Consider the following 16,351-nt stretch of genomic DNA (forward strand, 5'->3'; position numbering starts at 1 on the left):
AGTGAACATGGGCTGACTTAAATCTAATTCTTGCAGGTGCTGTTCAAAACACCTGTCTCCATCACAGAACATCCCAAGATCAATGAGTGGCTCACTCTTGTTGAGAAAGAAATGAGAGTGACCCTTGCTAAATTGCTTGCAGAATCTGTTACTGAAGTAGAAATCTTTGGAAAAGCAACTTCAATTGATCCAGCAGTCTACATTTCTTGGATTGACAAATACCAGGTGTGAATATGGAACACTTAAGCATACTGCAGCTTGGTTATTTAGTGAAGAAAACTTATCTGATGAGGATTTTTCTTACACAGGCTCAGCTTGTTGTCCTGTCAGCCCAGATTGCGTGGTCTGAGAATGTCGAGTCAGCCCTCAGTGGTATGGGTGGAGCTGGAGACAACAGTCCTCTCCACTCTGTGCTAGCTAATGTTGAGGTCACACTCAATGTTCTGGCAGACTCTGTGCTGATGGAGCAGCCACCTCTTCGCAGAAGAAAACTGGAGCACTTGGTAAGTAAAAACCTCCTTTCCTCTTCTGGGTTTGCAGGTGAGGATTTTTAAAAGTTTAATGAAAAGATTGATTAGTCTAAGACTTATTTTTCCTCTAGGAAAAAGTTTCATGCATTTTAAGCAACTACATCAAGCCCTGATCCTGAGGTGGTGGTAGTTTTTTACTCTAGTCAGCTTAATGCGTGCTAGCGTATTGTAGACTAGCTTACTGAATTGATCTTCAAATTAGCTCTTCCAAATATAGAAGTTACGGATTTCTTCATTCAAAAGTAAACTATCCCATTAAGCTGCTTATTTTTGTAATTATTATATGCTTTTGTTTGTAGATAAGGATTGAGAGAGGGGGAAAAGTTAAAATCATCCTGGGTTATTTCTGTAGATTTTGAGAGGGAAGTATCTGGTCTGTTTTAGGAGTACCTGCCTTCATAGTTTCTGGCAAGTAGAATATCTAGTTCACTCATATAATGGATTAACAGACTAACTGGACTGGAGCACTTTGCTGAAAGCTAGGGAAGTCCTTAACAAGAGCAGTCAACATTGTTAGTTTTGTCTTTGCAGCAGCAGATTTTAAGGCAGAGACTGTTGGTAGGTCATGATTTCTAAGTGATGGCAATTTACTATGCTAATCTGAGAAGCTGTAGGATTCCTGGCTTTATTAGCAATGGCTTGTATTGCTGTGGTCTAAGGAGTTCCTTCATTCTCCAGATCACCGAGTTGGTGCACCAGAGAGATGTTACAAGATCACTGATCAAAAGCAAGATCGACAACTCCAAATCCTTTGAGTGGCTCAGCCAAATGCGATTCTACTTTGACCCAAAGCAGACAGATGTGTTGCAGCAGCTCTCCATTCAGATGGCAAATGCCAAATTCAACTATGGTTTTGAGTACCTTGGTGTTCAGGATAAGCTAGTACAGACTCCTCTTACTGACCGCTGTTACCTGACAATGACACAAGCCCTGGAGGCAAGACTTGGAGGATCACCATTTGGTAAGTTTGTTCTGAAGTAAAATAAAAACTTGAGACAAGTATATAATATAAACTCTTATACTCTCTAATATATAGCTTTAATGTAAACATGCAGAACACTTACAACTAAGATACTGAAGAACAAAACAGTCTTTTGAGGGAAGTTGTAGCAGTTTTAGGTTTCACTGAACCGTCTTGTCAGGGACCATCAGAATCAGCATTCTGGCAGATTACGTGAGTAGGCAGTGGTATCTCACACAATAAACACTAAAACATGTCTGTCCCACTTCACAAATAGGTCCTGCTGGTACTGGTAAAACGGAATCTGTTAAGGCTCTTGGACATCAGCTTGGCCGCTTTGTGTTGGTTTTCAACTGTGATGAAACATTTGACTTCCAGGTAAGTTTGATTAAAAAATGTTGTCTTTGCTAACAAGCATTAGGAATCTCTTGAGAACTCTAGAACAGCCAGTAGTGTTTACTTTCAAGATGATTTATCTATAAGTCTTAACTGAGTAGGGTATCTGTGGATCATACAGATGCTCTATAACAAAAAATGCCTAAAGCACAAGTGAGGCAGAACATTACTGGGGGTGGGGGGAGGTGTGCTGTTTTTTTAGAATGGGTACTTCTATAGCAGCAAGAGCTTAAGACTGGATTTAGGAAAGTAACTTAATCTGTTTAGTTTGCATTGATAGTACTGGTTTAATGGAGAACAGATCAGAGTGCGAGACTGCTGAAGTAGCTACATGATGACCAAATTACCCTTTGTGACATACCTGTAGAGTTTGCCTCAGCATGTGAAAGATTACTCAAAACTAAGAGAATTTACCCAGATACTTAAAAATTAATGGTGTCTTCAAACAGAGAAACAGATTAAATGCCTCTGTCAACGTTAACATGTCAGACGTCTCAAAATAAAAACCTCTGTCAGGTATATATATATAAACAACTCCATCGTATTCCCTCGTGTTGCCTTTTGCAGAATCCTACCCTAAAGGCTGTTCTTTAGGTGGAAGCCTTATCATACTCTGGCCATCCAGTTTGCTCTTCTGAAATGTTTTGTAATTCTAGTATCCTCCTTGCAATAAAGAACTAGAACTGCACCTGGCATTAATGGTATCAGTAAGCAAAACATTATGCAGTGGACTTAACCTTGACTGTTTTGTGAATACACTGCAGTACAGTAGGTAGTAATAGGAAGCAGTGAACATCTGAATGTCAGAACACTTTTACAACTCTTAGAGTACTACAAAGATGGCAACCTACATACAAATACATCTCCTTCCTGCCTTGGGTTCGTTGCATCAAGTGCTGTTTTCTGCTTCTTTTGCCTGATCATGCAACTTCAGTGAATTTTCCCCTCTACGTGTAGGCAATGGGACGCATCTTTGTGGGACTTTGCCAAGTGGGTGCGTGGGGCTGCTTTGATGAGTTCAACAGACTGGAGGAGCGTATGCTCTCTGCCGTTTCACAGCAAGTTCAGTGCATCCAGGAAGCCTTGCGAGAGCATTCCAACCCCAACTATGACAAGAGTATGTAATTGTTCATTCCTAATAGTGTTTTACAGCATCTCTAATGCCCTTCATGCTGTTTTGTTGCTTAGCTGCATTTCTCCCAAACAATCCAAGGATGAAGCCACTTTCTAGCAAAATTTAAAAACTTGAAGTAACTTTCAGCTGGTAGAAATTTGTATTTGAGTTGCAGTAGTAGAGGACCTGCTGTCCATTACTGTAGGAAACTAAAATAGAATAAAGTATGACTTCTGTTCTCAGAGTGATTGATCGCTGACTCAGGTGTAACTAAGTGCCCTCTCTTTTCAGCTGCAACACCTATTACTTGTGAGCTGCTGAACAAACAAGTCAAAGTGAGCCCTGACATGGCTATCTTCATCACCATGAATCCTGGCTATGCAGGCAGATCAAATCTGCCTGACAATCTGAAGAAGTTGTTCCGTAGCTTGGCAATGACAAAACCAGACCGTCAATTGATTGCCCAGGTCATGTTGTACTCCCAAGGTTTCCGTACAGCCGAAGTGCTTGCCAATAAGATAGTACCATTCTTCAAGTGAGTAACAAGTTTGGCTCCAATCAGTAAAAATAGAGCTTATCGTTAAAAGCTATAATGTCCTCTGCCACTCACTAAGCACATTGTGCAGCAATCATTTAAAGTAAACAATGACATTAACTGAGTGTTGTGTTGGTCCCTATTGAGAATCAAATTGTATTTTGTCTCCTTTGCTTCTTAGGCTCTGTGATGAACAGCTGTCCTCCCAAAGTCACTATGATTTTGGCTTGAGAGCACTGAAGAGTGTGCTGGTTAGTGCAGGTAATGTGAAGAGGGAGAGGATTCAGAAGATAAAGCGGGAGAAAGAGGAGCGTGGTGAAGTAGTTGATGAGGGAGAAATCGCGGAGAACTTACCAGAACAAGAGGTAACGTGTGTGTGAACTCTCTACTTCTGTGATAAAGTACAGGATGCACACTAAACAAAGCAAATAACCCTGCTGTGTTCACCATCTAGTGTTAAGCCGTGCAAGCAAAGTAATGTTAGTTACAAAAGGTAATAATTTGATAGCTTAGAAGCACCAAGTTAAATGTCTTAAGAGTCCCTGAATCGTAGTGAAAGACTTGTTCTTATGAAGTGGTGCATTCATAATGCTTATTGCTGCTCAGTTCCTCAGGAGTTAATACCAAAAGCATAGTAAAGAGACATAAGAAGCTATGGTTGTATAAACTGAAAATCGGTAGGAATTCACTGTGTAGTTTCAAAGTTGAAACCCCATTAATGGTTGTTTTTACCAAGACCACCCTGCTCTGGGGCTCTATCAATAAAAGTGTTTAGTGAAGTATTTCTTGTCAAACATATTCAGTAAAGCGAACTTAACAAAAAAATCTTAACCAAACTATGACTCTCTCTGCAGATCCTGATCCAAAGTGTATGTGAAACTATGGTACCAAAACTGGTTGCAGAAGACATTCCGTTGCTGTTCAGTCTCCTTTCTGATGTATTCCCCGGAGTACAGTATCATCGTGGGGAGATGACAGCCTTGCGAGAGGAGCTTAAGAAAGTGTGTCAGGAAATGTACCTTACCTATGGTGATGGAGAAGAAGTTGGTGGCATGTGGGTTGAAAAGGTAAAATATAAAACTGGAAATGTGAAATTGAAGTTAATGTATGTAGAAGACTAAACCTCCTTTCTTATTGTGAAAGGTGGAAAGCTTTTTCCTTTTTCTTGTCTTAAGCGAGCAATACATAGAAGCTTAGATTGACTACTGAAGTTAGGACTTAATTGGTACATTATTTCTTCTGTCACAGGTTCTTCAGCTGTATCAGATTACACAGATAAATCATGGATTGATGATGGTCGGTCCCTCCGGAAGTGGAAAGAGCATGGCTTGGAGAGTGCTTCTGAAAGCCCTTGAACGGCTGGAGGGTGTGGAAGGTGTTGCTCATATTATAGATCCAAAAGCAATCAGCAAAGATCACCTCTATGGTACTTTGGATCCAAACACCAGAGAATGGACAGATGGCTTGTTTACACATGTCCTGAGAAAGTGAGTCTTTAATAGCACAAATGAAAAATGGCTAGTACATTTGTGCCATGGATATTCTGGCCTTACTGGGTCTTTGTTCTCTACTGCAATAAATATTTCCTTTAATGTAGAATCATAGATAATGTGAGAGGTGAACTACAAAAACGTCAGTGGATCATCTTTGATGGTGATGTAGACCCTGAATGGGTTGAGAACTTGAACTCTGTTTTGGATGACAACAAACTGCTGACTCTGCCAAATGGAGAACGTCTCAGCCTTCCACCAAACGTAATGTTACTTTTTTTACATGATGTTTACGTGCTGTCCTTTAAACTTGTTGCTTTTACCTTAATCTGTACTAGTGCTGTACCTCTTTCTCCTCACAAGCACAGTAATACTGATCTTAGGTAGTGGTTTGCTGGAGGTAGGAACTTTTGTGGAAGCAAACATTTCACGTTATGCTTACTCTGACCCTGTGAGACAAACTTCGTGGATTATATAAAAGTATAAGGTAACAGGCAATAATGATGAACTTACCGTAGGACAGCTTAATGCTGCTGTTGATTATTCAGAGGCTAAATACAAATTAACTTATTTAAAAGGTCTCTGTTTTTCGGGGGGGGGCAGGGGCGAGTTTTTTGATTTTGCTTTTCGTTGGTTTGATAGTTGTTTTTACTTCAAACTCTTATTCTAAATTTCTACTCTTTAGGTGCGTATCATGTTTGAGGTACAGGATCTGAAATATGCCACTTTGGCTACTGTGTCAAGATGTGGCATGGTCTGGTTCAGTGAGGATGTTCTCAGTACAGACATGATATTCAATAACTTCCTGGCCAGACTAAGAAGCATTCCTCTGGATGAAGGTGAGGAGGAAGCTCAGCGAAGGCGAAAGGGCAAAGAAGATGAAGGAGAAGAAGCAGCATCCCCAATGTTGCAGGTATCACTTAGATTGCGTTATGGGATAGTGTAGTAAGAACGCTTGTATCGCAAGTAGTATGGTGTACTTCGAATTTATGACAGCCTATCACAGAAAAGCTGACTTGCTCTTTTCATCTTTTTTGGATTTTTTTTTTTTAAGAATATTAGAATGTGAAGCATTTCAAACCTGAAACAAAATGATTCGCTGCTGCCTGGTAATCAAATGAGAAGCAAGTGCTTTGAGCAGTGTTTGTCTCCCCCAACAGATTCAGAGAGATGCTGCAACAATCATGCAGCCGTATTTCACATCTAACGGCTTGGTAACTAAAGCTCTTGAACATGCTTTCAAGTTGGAGCATATTATGGATCTCACCCGCTTGCGCTGTCTTGGTTCTCTGTTCTCCATGTTGCATCAAGCTTGCCGCAACGTAGCCCAGTACAATGCCAATCATCCAGACTTTCCAATGCAAATAGATCAACTAGAGCGTTACATCCAGGTAAATACAATATGCTGCTAAGTGACTGCTGTATTTGACGTGTCAGTATAGCAGCTAGATTTGATTTATTGTTCATTAAGTTTTGTTCCATTATTCTACAAGCAATACCTGCTTTTGCTGCTTCTTACAGAGGTACCTGGTCTACGCAATACTCTGGTCTCTTTCTGGAGACAGTCGTTTGAAAATGAGAGCAGAGCTGGGAGAATACATTAGGAGAATCACCACTGTGCCACTGCCGACTGCACCCAACATACCTATAATTGACTATGAGGTAAACCTTTCTTACGCTAGAAGTGTTGCTCTTTTGTGTTCTTAGAAGCTTGCTTTAGATTTTTGGAGATGAAGCCAGACACTAGACTGTCTTAAATTTTACAGTTTCACAGTTCAGTGAACAAGCTACCTGTTTAAATAATCGCATCGATTTTGATGCTGCAAACTATTCTGTGGTTTAAAAAAAAAATTATCTTTTAACTAAGGTTGAACTACATTCCTGTTCCTAATTGTGTGATGATGTTTTTGTGCTCCTAGGTGTCCATTACAGGTGAATGGGTGCCATGGCAATCCAAGGTTCCTCAAATTGAAGTTGAGACACACAAAGTTGCAGCTCCTGATGTTGTAGTACCAACCCTAGATACTGTTCGCCATGAAGCATTGCTGTATACTTGGCTGGCAGAACACAAACCTCTAGTACTGTGTGGCCCACCAGGTTCTGGAAAGACCATGACCCTCTTCAGTGCTCTCCGAGCTCTGCCTGACATGGAGGTACACAAGTGTGTGTGTGTCTGCGCGTGCACGAATTACAGAGTAGTACCGACTCTCTGATCTCCTTAAAGATTAAAGCAGTCTTGATTTAGCATGGGAATGATTTGCTAGCCAGAATTCAGTGATACCTCCACCTCAGTCAGTCATGTGTATACGTAGCAAAAAATAAAAATTATGTTAAGCAGAATCTAAATTTGCGTCTCAAGATCCTTAACCTAAAAGCTACTTCCTTCCTTTGCCGCTTCAAAAATACAGGAGCGTTCCTCCATTTAGCAATTAAAAACCTGTGGTAAAGTTTAAGAATAGCTTTCCTCCTTAAGTGTATTTAGGTGGAAAAACACTTACATGAAGCTGTGATGTTCTAAGTACAAGGTTGGGCAGGAGGTTTTGCCACATGGTAAACGGAGAACCTGCAGTGGGAAGCAAACAGTGTCAGTCAGAATACAGGCAGTAACCTGAAATATAGTATGAAGTATTTAGTGTGGTTTAACTATTTCTTTTCACTATTCTGTATTTAAGGTGGTTGGACTCAACTTTTCTAGTGCTACTACTCCAGAACTGCTCTTGAAAACTTTTGATCACTATTGCGAGTACAGGCGTACGCCTAATGGAGTGGTGCTGGCTCCTGTGCAGTTAGGGAAGTGGCTGGTGCTGTTCTGTGATGAAATCAACTTGCCAGATATGGATAAGTATGGCACACAGAGAGTCATATCCTTCATTAGACAGGTTTGTTTTTCTTTGTAATCAACTATATCATACACTTATTTTCAGGGAAATACAGTCTTCCGCTGATTTTATTTTACTTTTATTTTTTTTCCAGATGGTGGAACATGGAGGATTCTATCGTACATCAGACCAGACATGGGTGAAACTGGAGAGAATTCAATTTGTTGGTGCGTGTAATCCACCTACTGATCCTGGAAGAAAACCTCTCTCACATAGGTAATGTGTCTAGTAAACTCTATGTAGCAACAGAATAGGGGTGAAAATTGAAGCATTGACTCTGTAATCTGTTCTTAATACCCTTGTTTAACACCAGCTCTGCTGAAATTGTGTTCCTTGTTTTTGAACTAACTGCTAGTTGGTTCTTATCCTGACAGCCAGCCAGTGGACTCACTATTAACACCTTTTGAATAACCTGTCTGAAATGCTGTGGATACTTCAGAATGCTTTTTGATCCGAGTCACTAAGGAGCAATCAAACCAACTGCAGTTACTGCTGATCGTTTTGAATCTAGTAGTTATTTAATTTTGGCAAAAGATAGTGAAAATAGTACAGACTGTAATTTGACCTTCTAAACTATGTAATATGCTGATCTTTCAGATTTTTACGACATGTTCCTGTGGTTTATGTGGACTATCCTGGACCAGCTTCACTTACTCAGATATATGGAACATTCAATCGTGCAATGCTAAGGCTGATCCCATCACTTCGCACGTATGCAGAACCTCTCACTGCTGCTATGGTAGAATTCTACACAATGTCTCAGGTAACTTGTTAAATAAAACCCCAAACTCTAATTAGAGTCTTCCTTTTACGCTGAATCATTTAACATGCATTGTTTGCCTTTCATATGGATGTGTACGAGAACTCAACCAATTCCATGAGTTCTGGCAAAAGCCACTGAATGACGCTAGCAAAGTAATATCTGGCAATGCCAAGGCCTGTGAAAAACACAGTGCAACTTTGGGATGAAGTAACTAATGAAGTTTAAATTTTTAGGAGAGATTCACTCAAGACACACAGCCACATTACATCTATTCACCTCGTGAAATGACGCGATGGGTGAGAGGTATATTCGAAGCATTAAGACCACTAGAAACCTTACCAGTTGAAGGCCTTATCAGGATTTGGGCCCATGAAGCCTTACGTCTCTTCCAAGACAGGTAAATTAAACAGGGGCGGGGCGGGGGGCCAGGGAGGAAGGTGCAAAATGAATTTTCCCCACTGCTTGCTAACTTTCGTTAGAAGACCACACTGAAGTGTGCTTCATGTTAAATAGCTGGAATACAAATGAGAACATTTCCCTTTGCTTTAACTTAACACTATTGGGAGTGTATCTATGCAAAGCAGAAACATACTTTAGTGGTAACACTGCCATGTGATGTGACTATATCTTTCCGTTACAGAAGATTTGTAGTCACTGACTTTTTTCTTTATCCAGGCTTGTAGAAGATGAGGAGAGACGCTGGACTGATGAGAACATTGATATGGTTGCTCTGAAGCACTTCCCCAATATTGACAAAGAAAAAGCTATGAGCAGACCTATCTTATACAGCAACTGGCTGTCAAAGGTAAAAATAAATTAAATTAAATAGTTTGACAGCAACTGAGTGATGCTGCTATTATGACTATATTAACATGATAATCAGTGCCCATCATTTTGTTAAACTGATCTCTAAGAAGTTCCTACTATGATTGTCTGAAGTGCACTCTACCACAAAATTAATAGCTGTTACGCCGGGGATACTATTGTAAGTTCTACCACAGTAGATAAAGGCAGTATTAAATAATATTTCTCGAGAACAGGATAACACTCCCAGAAAGTTGCTGAGTTATTGGTTATGGAATCTCTTGGATAAGGCAGTGACCCTTGAACAACGCTGATACTGTAAATCTTGTGGTGGACCGTTTCTTGCATTCTGAAGTGATCCAGCTGGGCAATCTGTAGAAATCCCACTCAGTCAAGGTGGGAGTCCATCTAGCCTGCTACCCGTCTCTGTGCCCAGTAACAAATGCCTTGGAAAGGCTATTTAAAATAAATTGAGGAAGTGAGAGGGGAGTAAGTCTGTCATGCTACTTCCTAGTCTCTTCAGGGACTGGCAGCACAGGCTCAATCTGTGATAGGTTCAGCAGATAATGGTGTTTAAACCTCATGCCGCTGTGGCACTCTAAGCTGTGGACATGTTCCTGTACAAGTTAAAACGAGTACAGCGTTCTGAAGCTTTTGTATGGGATTGCTACATTAAGTATTCTAATAGTTCTGCTTTCATCTACTCGTAAATTGATCCCTAAGCAAAATTCCTTTAATTTTAAATTCTATACTGTGTTGACTGATTCTTTTAGGATTATATTCCAGTGGATCAAGAAGAATTAAGAGACTATGTGAAAGCTAGGCTTAAAGTCTTTTATGAAGAAGAACTTGATGTACCACTTGTTCTGTTCAATGAAGTTTTGGATCATGTGTTAAGAATTGACCGGTAAGTGGAGACTTCAGTTGCTGCTTATATAAATAGTATTTAGAGTCTTGTTCTAAAATAGAATAGCCTGAGTACAGACTAAGTAAGAACGGAACATGATCCCATTGTTGTCCATAGGTTATTTACCTCTGGCCTCTAGATAGCAGGATCCTAGCTGGAAAGATGTGTCAGTTTTGGTACTAACTTGATGTTTAGATGCTCAAGGAAAAGGTTCAGTAAGTTGATAACACTTGATTCAAACATACTTGCTTGTGTGCTTTTACAGAATCTTCCGTCAGCCACAGGGCCACTTGCTGCTTATTGGAGTCAGTGGAGCAGGGAAAACAACCCTCTCAAGATTTGTTGCCTGGATGAATGGTTTGAGTGTCTACCAAATTAAGGTTGGCATGCTAGTTTCACTTAATTAAAACTGTTAGTCAAAACTTGCATTTCTTAAATATTGACGACTAAAAAAAATTCCCTTAAAAGCTAAAACAAAATGTTAATAACCAATATTAAATCTTACTAGGTTCACAGAAAATACACAGGTGAAGATTTTGATGAAGATCTTAGGACAGTATTGAGACGTTCTGGCTGTAAAAATGAAAAAATAGCTTTTATAATGGATGAGTCAAATGTATTGGATTCTGGATTCCTGGAGAGAATGAACACTCTCCTAGCCAATGGAGAGGTAAGAAGGTTTTAAATAAATACTTCTAGCACCCTTTTACAACTGTAAGCTACAACAAAACTATCCTTTGAATTAGGTTCCTGGTCTCTTTGAAGGAGATGAATATGCCACCCTCATGACTCAGTGTAAAGAAGGAGCACAGAAAGAAGGTTTAATGTTAGATTCACATGAAGAACTCTACAAATGGTTCACCAGCCAAGTTATTCGCAATCTCCATGTTGTGTTCACTATGAATCCATCTTCTGAGGGCCTGAAGGACAGGGCAGCAACCTCTCCTGCGCTCTTCAACAGGTAATTGCTGTATATTCCAACATGCATTACAAATACTGTTAAAACAGTACTTTTGGGGAAGTCTTCACAAATGTTTTGTATTTCAGATGTGTCTTGAACTGGTTTGGAGATTGGTCAACTGAGGCACTGTACCAAGTTGGCAAAGAGTTCACAAGCAAAATGGATCTTGAGAAACCAAATTATATTGTGCCCGATTACATGCCAGTTGTGTATGATAAGCTACCACAGCCACCGTCGCACAGGGAAGCTATTGTTAACAGTTGTGTGTTTGTTCATCAGACCCTTCATCAGGTATGTTTTTATTACATTGCTTAACTTGTGTTGATCTCTAGGCCACAGCATCGTGCACCAGTTTCCTAAAAAGCATGGTCTTCGGCATTTGAATAGGTTTAAAACCAATGCATAATGTACAGTTCCTTTTTCCCTAAAGGCTAATGCTCGCCTGGCAAAACGAGGAGGCAGAACCATGGCAATCACACCACGCCACTATTTAGACTTCATCAACCATTATGCAAACTTGTTCAATGAGAAACGAAGTGAACTGGAGGAACAGCAAATGCATTTGAATGTTGGCCTTCGAAAAATCAAGGAGACAGTTGATCAGGTACATATCTTTAAAACTTTGCCCTTTATAAGGCTGGAGTGATTAAACAGATCCCTGTGCTTAATCTGAATTATCCCGTTTTACAATCTGTCTCAGGTGGAAGAATTGCGGCGTGACCTAAGAATAAAGAGTCAGGAACTGGAAGTGAAGAATGCAGCAGCCAATGACAAATTGAAAAAGATGGTAAAAGATCAGCAGGAAGCTGAGAAGAAAAAGGTAAAAATCTTTGTTAAATCTCTGTGCATATTAAATATTTTTATTTACCAAACAGAGCCTGCAAAGCAAGTACTGGAAGACGTTCAACTTCTAAAAAGGAATATTTTTTCTTTGAAACTTCATCCTAGGTCATGAGCCAGGAGATTCAGGAACAGCTGCACAAGCAGCAGGAGGTCATTGCAGACAAGCAGATGAGTGTGAAAGAAGATCTTGACAAGGTGGAGCCTGCTGTTATTGAAGCTCAGAATGGTATGTTAGCACCTGAAGAGATCACACTGTGGGATTGGATCTAAAACTGAAGTCTGTGGGAATGTGTTTTGGTGTGGTCTGAGTTGGTCCTGCCTGCCAAAAATGTAGGCTCTTAACATGGAGCTGACAATGTTGAAGAAATTCCTAATCTTTGAGCTCTGATTTTTTGCTGTTTGTAGTACTGATCTGAATCTTGATACTCCTTTTATGGCTTGTGGCTTTGTTTCTGGCAGACTAGCTCTAGTTAGTTATTCAGTCTGTGTATTCATAAAGAAACCTCAAAATCAGAAAGACCACTGATGCCTCATTACTGCACAGACAGCATACAATCAAACTGTCCATTCATTCAGCTGGATAGAGGAGTCATTGCTTATAATAAAGCTTTAAGTGAATAATTTGTAGGCACCAGAATAAGTTGCCTGTGGCAAGTTAGCAAGTTGACATTCACAAAAGTTTATCTTGTGATACAGTGGTTTGAATGTTATCCCCTAGTACCTGCTTCTATAATAATCTCAAATTCCTTTTGAGACTCTTGAAGCATTTTTACTAATCCAAGGTACTTTAATGGACTTTGCTAACTGTTTGTTTTCTTCCCAATCAACATTCATCATCTTTCTGGCACTGGTTAGCTGTGAAGTCGATAAAGAAACAGCATCTGGTAGAGGTCCGTTCTATGGCTAATCCACCTGCAGCAGTGAAGCTAGCGCTGGAGTCCATCTGCCTGCTACTGGGTGAAAGTACAACTGACTGGAAACAAATACGTTCCATCATCATGAGAGAGAACTTCATTCCAACCATTGTTAACTTCTCTGCTGAGGAAATCAGGTAAAGTGCAAATGTGAATTATTTATGTGAATAAACTATTCACAAACATAAGGAAAGCCTTAATTGGACTTTACTCTGTGTAATTGCTTTAGTAGCACTTAACTTCTTTTGACACTAATTTACTCCTGCATGTAATGAATGTGTAGGTGGTAGAGGAAATGAACTACCAAAGCAAGGATGTGTCATGCAAACTGGGACAAAACAGCTGCTATTGAGTAACTTCAAGGCATAGTTGTAAAGCAGTGTATCCAAAAGTCCAAAGCCACATTATTTGTTGAAAGTAGTTATGCAGCAATAACAGACCAGGTTTCTGAGGGCTTTATCCAGGCTGACCTCCTAGCTGGCTCTGAATCTACGCAGGAGGTCAGACTAGAGACCTCCTGAATTCCCTTCCAACCCCAAATTTTTCTAAGCAGAGTTAAGCAATTTCTGAATGACTAATCGTAAATTATTGTTAAATGCCTTTTATCCCCCATAAGCTGTAATTTCTGAAACATTTTGAACTAATTAAAACATCTCAGATACCAGTCAACAAAACTGCTAGGAAATGTTCATGTCAACTATGGAAGGCAGGCCAGATAAAGAGATGCTGACACAGAGTGTATTTATGCTGTCTCTAAAATTTTTCCCTTGCAGTGATGCCATCCGGGAGAAGATGAAGAAAAACTACCTGTCTAATCCAAGTTACAACTACGAAATTGTAAACAGAGCATCATTGGCCTGTGGGCCTATGGTGAAATGGGCAATTGCACAGGTAAAGTCAGTACTGTGGGAAAGCAAATGCAAGGTGAAAAGAGTGAACCTGAAGGCATAGAACAGTGTCTAAAGGCTTTGAATTTGGTTCTGTTCAACTAAATATTACAAGCTATTTTGCTTCAAAGAAATCAGTGGAAGGTTCAGATGACTGCTTTTGGGCCTTGTAGTACTATGCCAGAGAACTAATGGCCAGTTGTGATACAGCTTTTGCACCAAGAAACTTGAGGTAAACTGTAGCTGATCCTTTTTGTATGTAGTGTCATTCTACAGGACAATACAGTTCTCAGCTGGAATACACAATGCAGTCCTTTTAACTTCATGCAGTCTCTGTCTTGCTTCAGAGTGAGGCACACTCACAAGCAGCCCTGTTAAGGTCTTTTAGGCAGACTTTTAAATACTTGACTAGTTTCCTAAAGGAATAGGCTTTTGGGAAGATGCCTCCAGACTGAGATGTCCAAGGATGGTTTCACTTGCCTGTTGGTGTTCAATACAGCGGTATGCTTGACTTATTAAAACTGTGTCCGCTATGAATGGCATGACCTGTAGGGACTCTAGTTTAGCTCAAATCTTCCCTATAGGTCCTATCCTAATTGTTCTATGGCTTGGTTATACTAAATTCTTTACTAAGAAAGACAGGTTAGCTCACTACTGACATGGACACCCAATCAAGTATTTATGCAAGACAGTACTGTATGCTACTTAGTGTGGTCTCAGCCTTTCAGATGGCTTCCTATAAGTCCACAGAGCAGTAAAAGGATCTTGCAAAAAGCAGTTACTGTTGTGTCTGGGCTTGGTTTAAGCCGGAGTCCTAGGGAATGATAAAGAATCCTAAGTTTCTGTTAAGTAGCTGTAAATTTTTATACAGGTCACAAGTACCTAAGCTTGAAAAGATGCAGTTGATAGTATATACCTGAATGCTGTGGTTCTTGTTCACACATGTCATTTCAGAAAGTATAAAGGGCCTGTTTACTGTTTACAGCTAAACTATGCTGATATGTTGAAAAGAGTGGAACCTCTACGCAATGAACTGCAGAAGCTGGAGGATGATGCCAAAGACAACCAGCAGAAAGCAAATGAAGTAGAGCAAATGATTCGTGATCTTGAGGCCAGTATTGCCCGTTACAAAGAAGAATATGCAGTACTGATTTCGGAGGCTCAAGCTATCAAGGCAGACTTGGCTGCTGTAGAAGCAAAAGTAAGACTTTTATATATCAGTAATTTTCTGTTCTTTAATCTTTGACAGTCGGAAATTGAACCATTCTTCCAACTTGTGAGCAGACTTGGTTACCCTTCCTTGTGCAGTGTATCTGAGCTGTTTCATCCCTGGATCTCACAAACTTCTTAAGCTAATGAAACCTAGTGGGAGTTAGAAATATCAGCTCATGTTGCCAGTTGATTAATGAGACAGTTCACATAAGGCTTAAAATAAGTGAGAAGTCTTTGGAAACTGGTGTGGATGTACTGTAATTGTAATTTCTTAACTGGACTTTACTGGTGGCAAGGGGGGGAAAGCATTTCACAGAATCAATCACAGAATCAGTCAGGTTGGAAGAGACCTCTGGGATCATCAAGTCCAACCATTGTCCTGACACCACCCTGTCAACTAGACCATGGCACTAAGTGCCATGTCCCGTCTTTTATTAAACACATCCAGAGATGGTGACTCCACCACCTCCCTGGGCAGCCCCTTCCAATGTCTAATAACCCTTTCTGAAAAGAAATTCTTCCTAATGTCCAGCCTGACCCTCCCCTGGCGAAGCTTGAGGCTATGTCCTCTTGTCCTATCACTAGTTGCCTGGGAGAAGAGGCTGACTCCCGCTCCACTTCAACCTCCCTTCAGGTAGTTGTAGACTGCAATAAGGTCACCTCTGAGCCTCCTCTTCTCCAGGCTAAACAACCCCAGCTCCCTCAGCCGTTCCTCATAGGTCAGACCCTCCAGACCCTTCACCAGCTTGGTCGCCCTCCTCTGGACTCGCTCCAACACCTCAACATCTTTCTTGAAGTGCAGGGCCCAGAACTGAACACAGTACTCAAGATGCGGCCTCACCAGTGCCGAGTACAGAGGGACGATCACTTCCCTAGACCGGCTGGCTACACTATTCCTAATAGAGGCCAGGATGCCGTTGGCCTTCTTGGCCACCTGGGCACACTGCTGGCTCATGTTTAGCCAGCTGTTGATCAGCACCCCCAGGTCTCTTTCTCCCAGGCTGCTTTCTCACCACTCTTCCCTCAGCCTGTAGCGCTGCATGGGGTTGTTGTGGCCAAAATGTAAGACCCAGCACTTGGTCTTGTTGAACCTCATGCCGTTGGTCTCGGCCGGCCCATCTATCTAACCTGTCCAGATCCCTCTGTAGGGCCTTC

The 16,351-nt window shown here is 40.7% G+C and overlaps 1 protein-coding gene across 1 annotated transcript in view; it reads left to right on the forward strand.

The window, feature by feature from the left end:
• Window positions 1-16,351, forward strand: part of DYNC1H1 (dynein cytoplasmic 1 heavy chain 1) — a 46,200-nt gene that overhangs the window by 15,893 nt on the left and 13,956 nt on the right. The window contains 30 exon segments of the mRNA XM_068399670.1: window positions 37-225; window positions 309-503; window positions 1,209-1,491; window positions 1,769-1,869; window positions 2,845-3,004; window positions 3,293-3,536; window positions 3,718-3,901; window positions 4,391-4,603; window positions 4,785-5,023; window positions 5,134-5,290; window positions 5,712-5,939; window positions 6,187-6,417; window positions 6,548-6,688; window positions 6,946-7,179; window positions 7,699-7,905; window positions 8,000-8,121; window positions 8,503-8,668; window positions 8,902-9,065; window positions 9,344-9,473; window positions 10,246-10,379; window positions 10,645-10,759; window positions 10,888-11,049; window positions 11,126-11,340; window positions 11,427-11,631; window positions 11,771-11,944; window positions 12,041-12,160; window positions 12,289-12,409; window positions 13,039-13,234; window positions 13,871-13,988; window positions 14,970-15,185. Of these exon segments, the coding sequence (XP_068255771.1) occupies window positions 37-225; window positions 309-503; window positions 1,209-1,491; window positions 1,769-1,869; window positions 2,845-3,004; window positions 3,293-3,536; window positions 3,718-3,901; window positions 4,391-4,603; window positions 4,785-5,023; window positions 5,134-5,290; window positions 5,712-5,939; window positions 6,187-6,417; window positions 6,548-6,688; window positions 6,946-7,179; window positions 7,699-7,905; window positions 8,000-8,121; window positions 8,503-8,668; window positions 8,902-9,065; window positions 9,344-9,473; window positions 10,246-10,379; window positions 10,645-10,759; window positions 10,888-11,049; window positions 11,126-11,340; window positions 11,427-11,631; window positions 11,771-11,944; window positions 12,041-12,160; window positions 12,289-12,409; window positions 13,039-13,234; window positions 13,871-13,988; window positions 14,970-15,185 (5,364 nt within the window).

Source organism: Nyctibius grandis, chromosome 4, assembly GCF_013368605.1.
Source record: "Nyctibius grandis isolate bNycGra1 chromosome 4, bNycGra1.pri, whole genome shotgun sequence".
In the NCBI taxonomy this organism is placed as follows: Eukaryota; Metazoa; Chordata; class Aves; order Nyctibiiformes; family Nyctibiidae; genus Nyctibius; species Nyctibius grandis.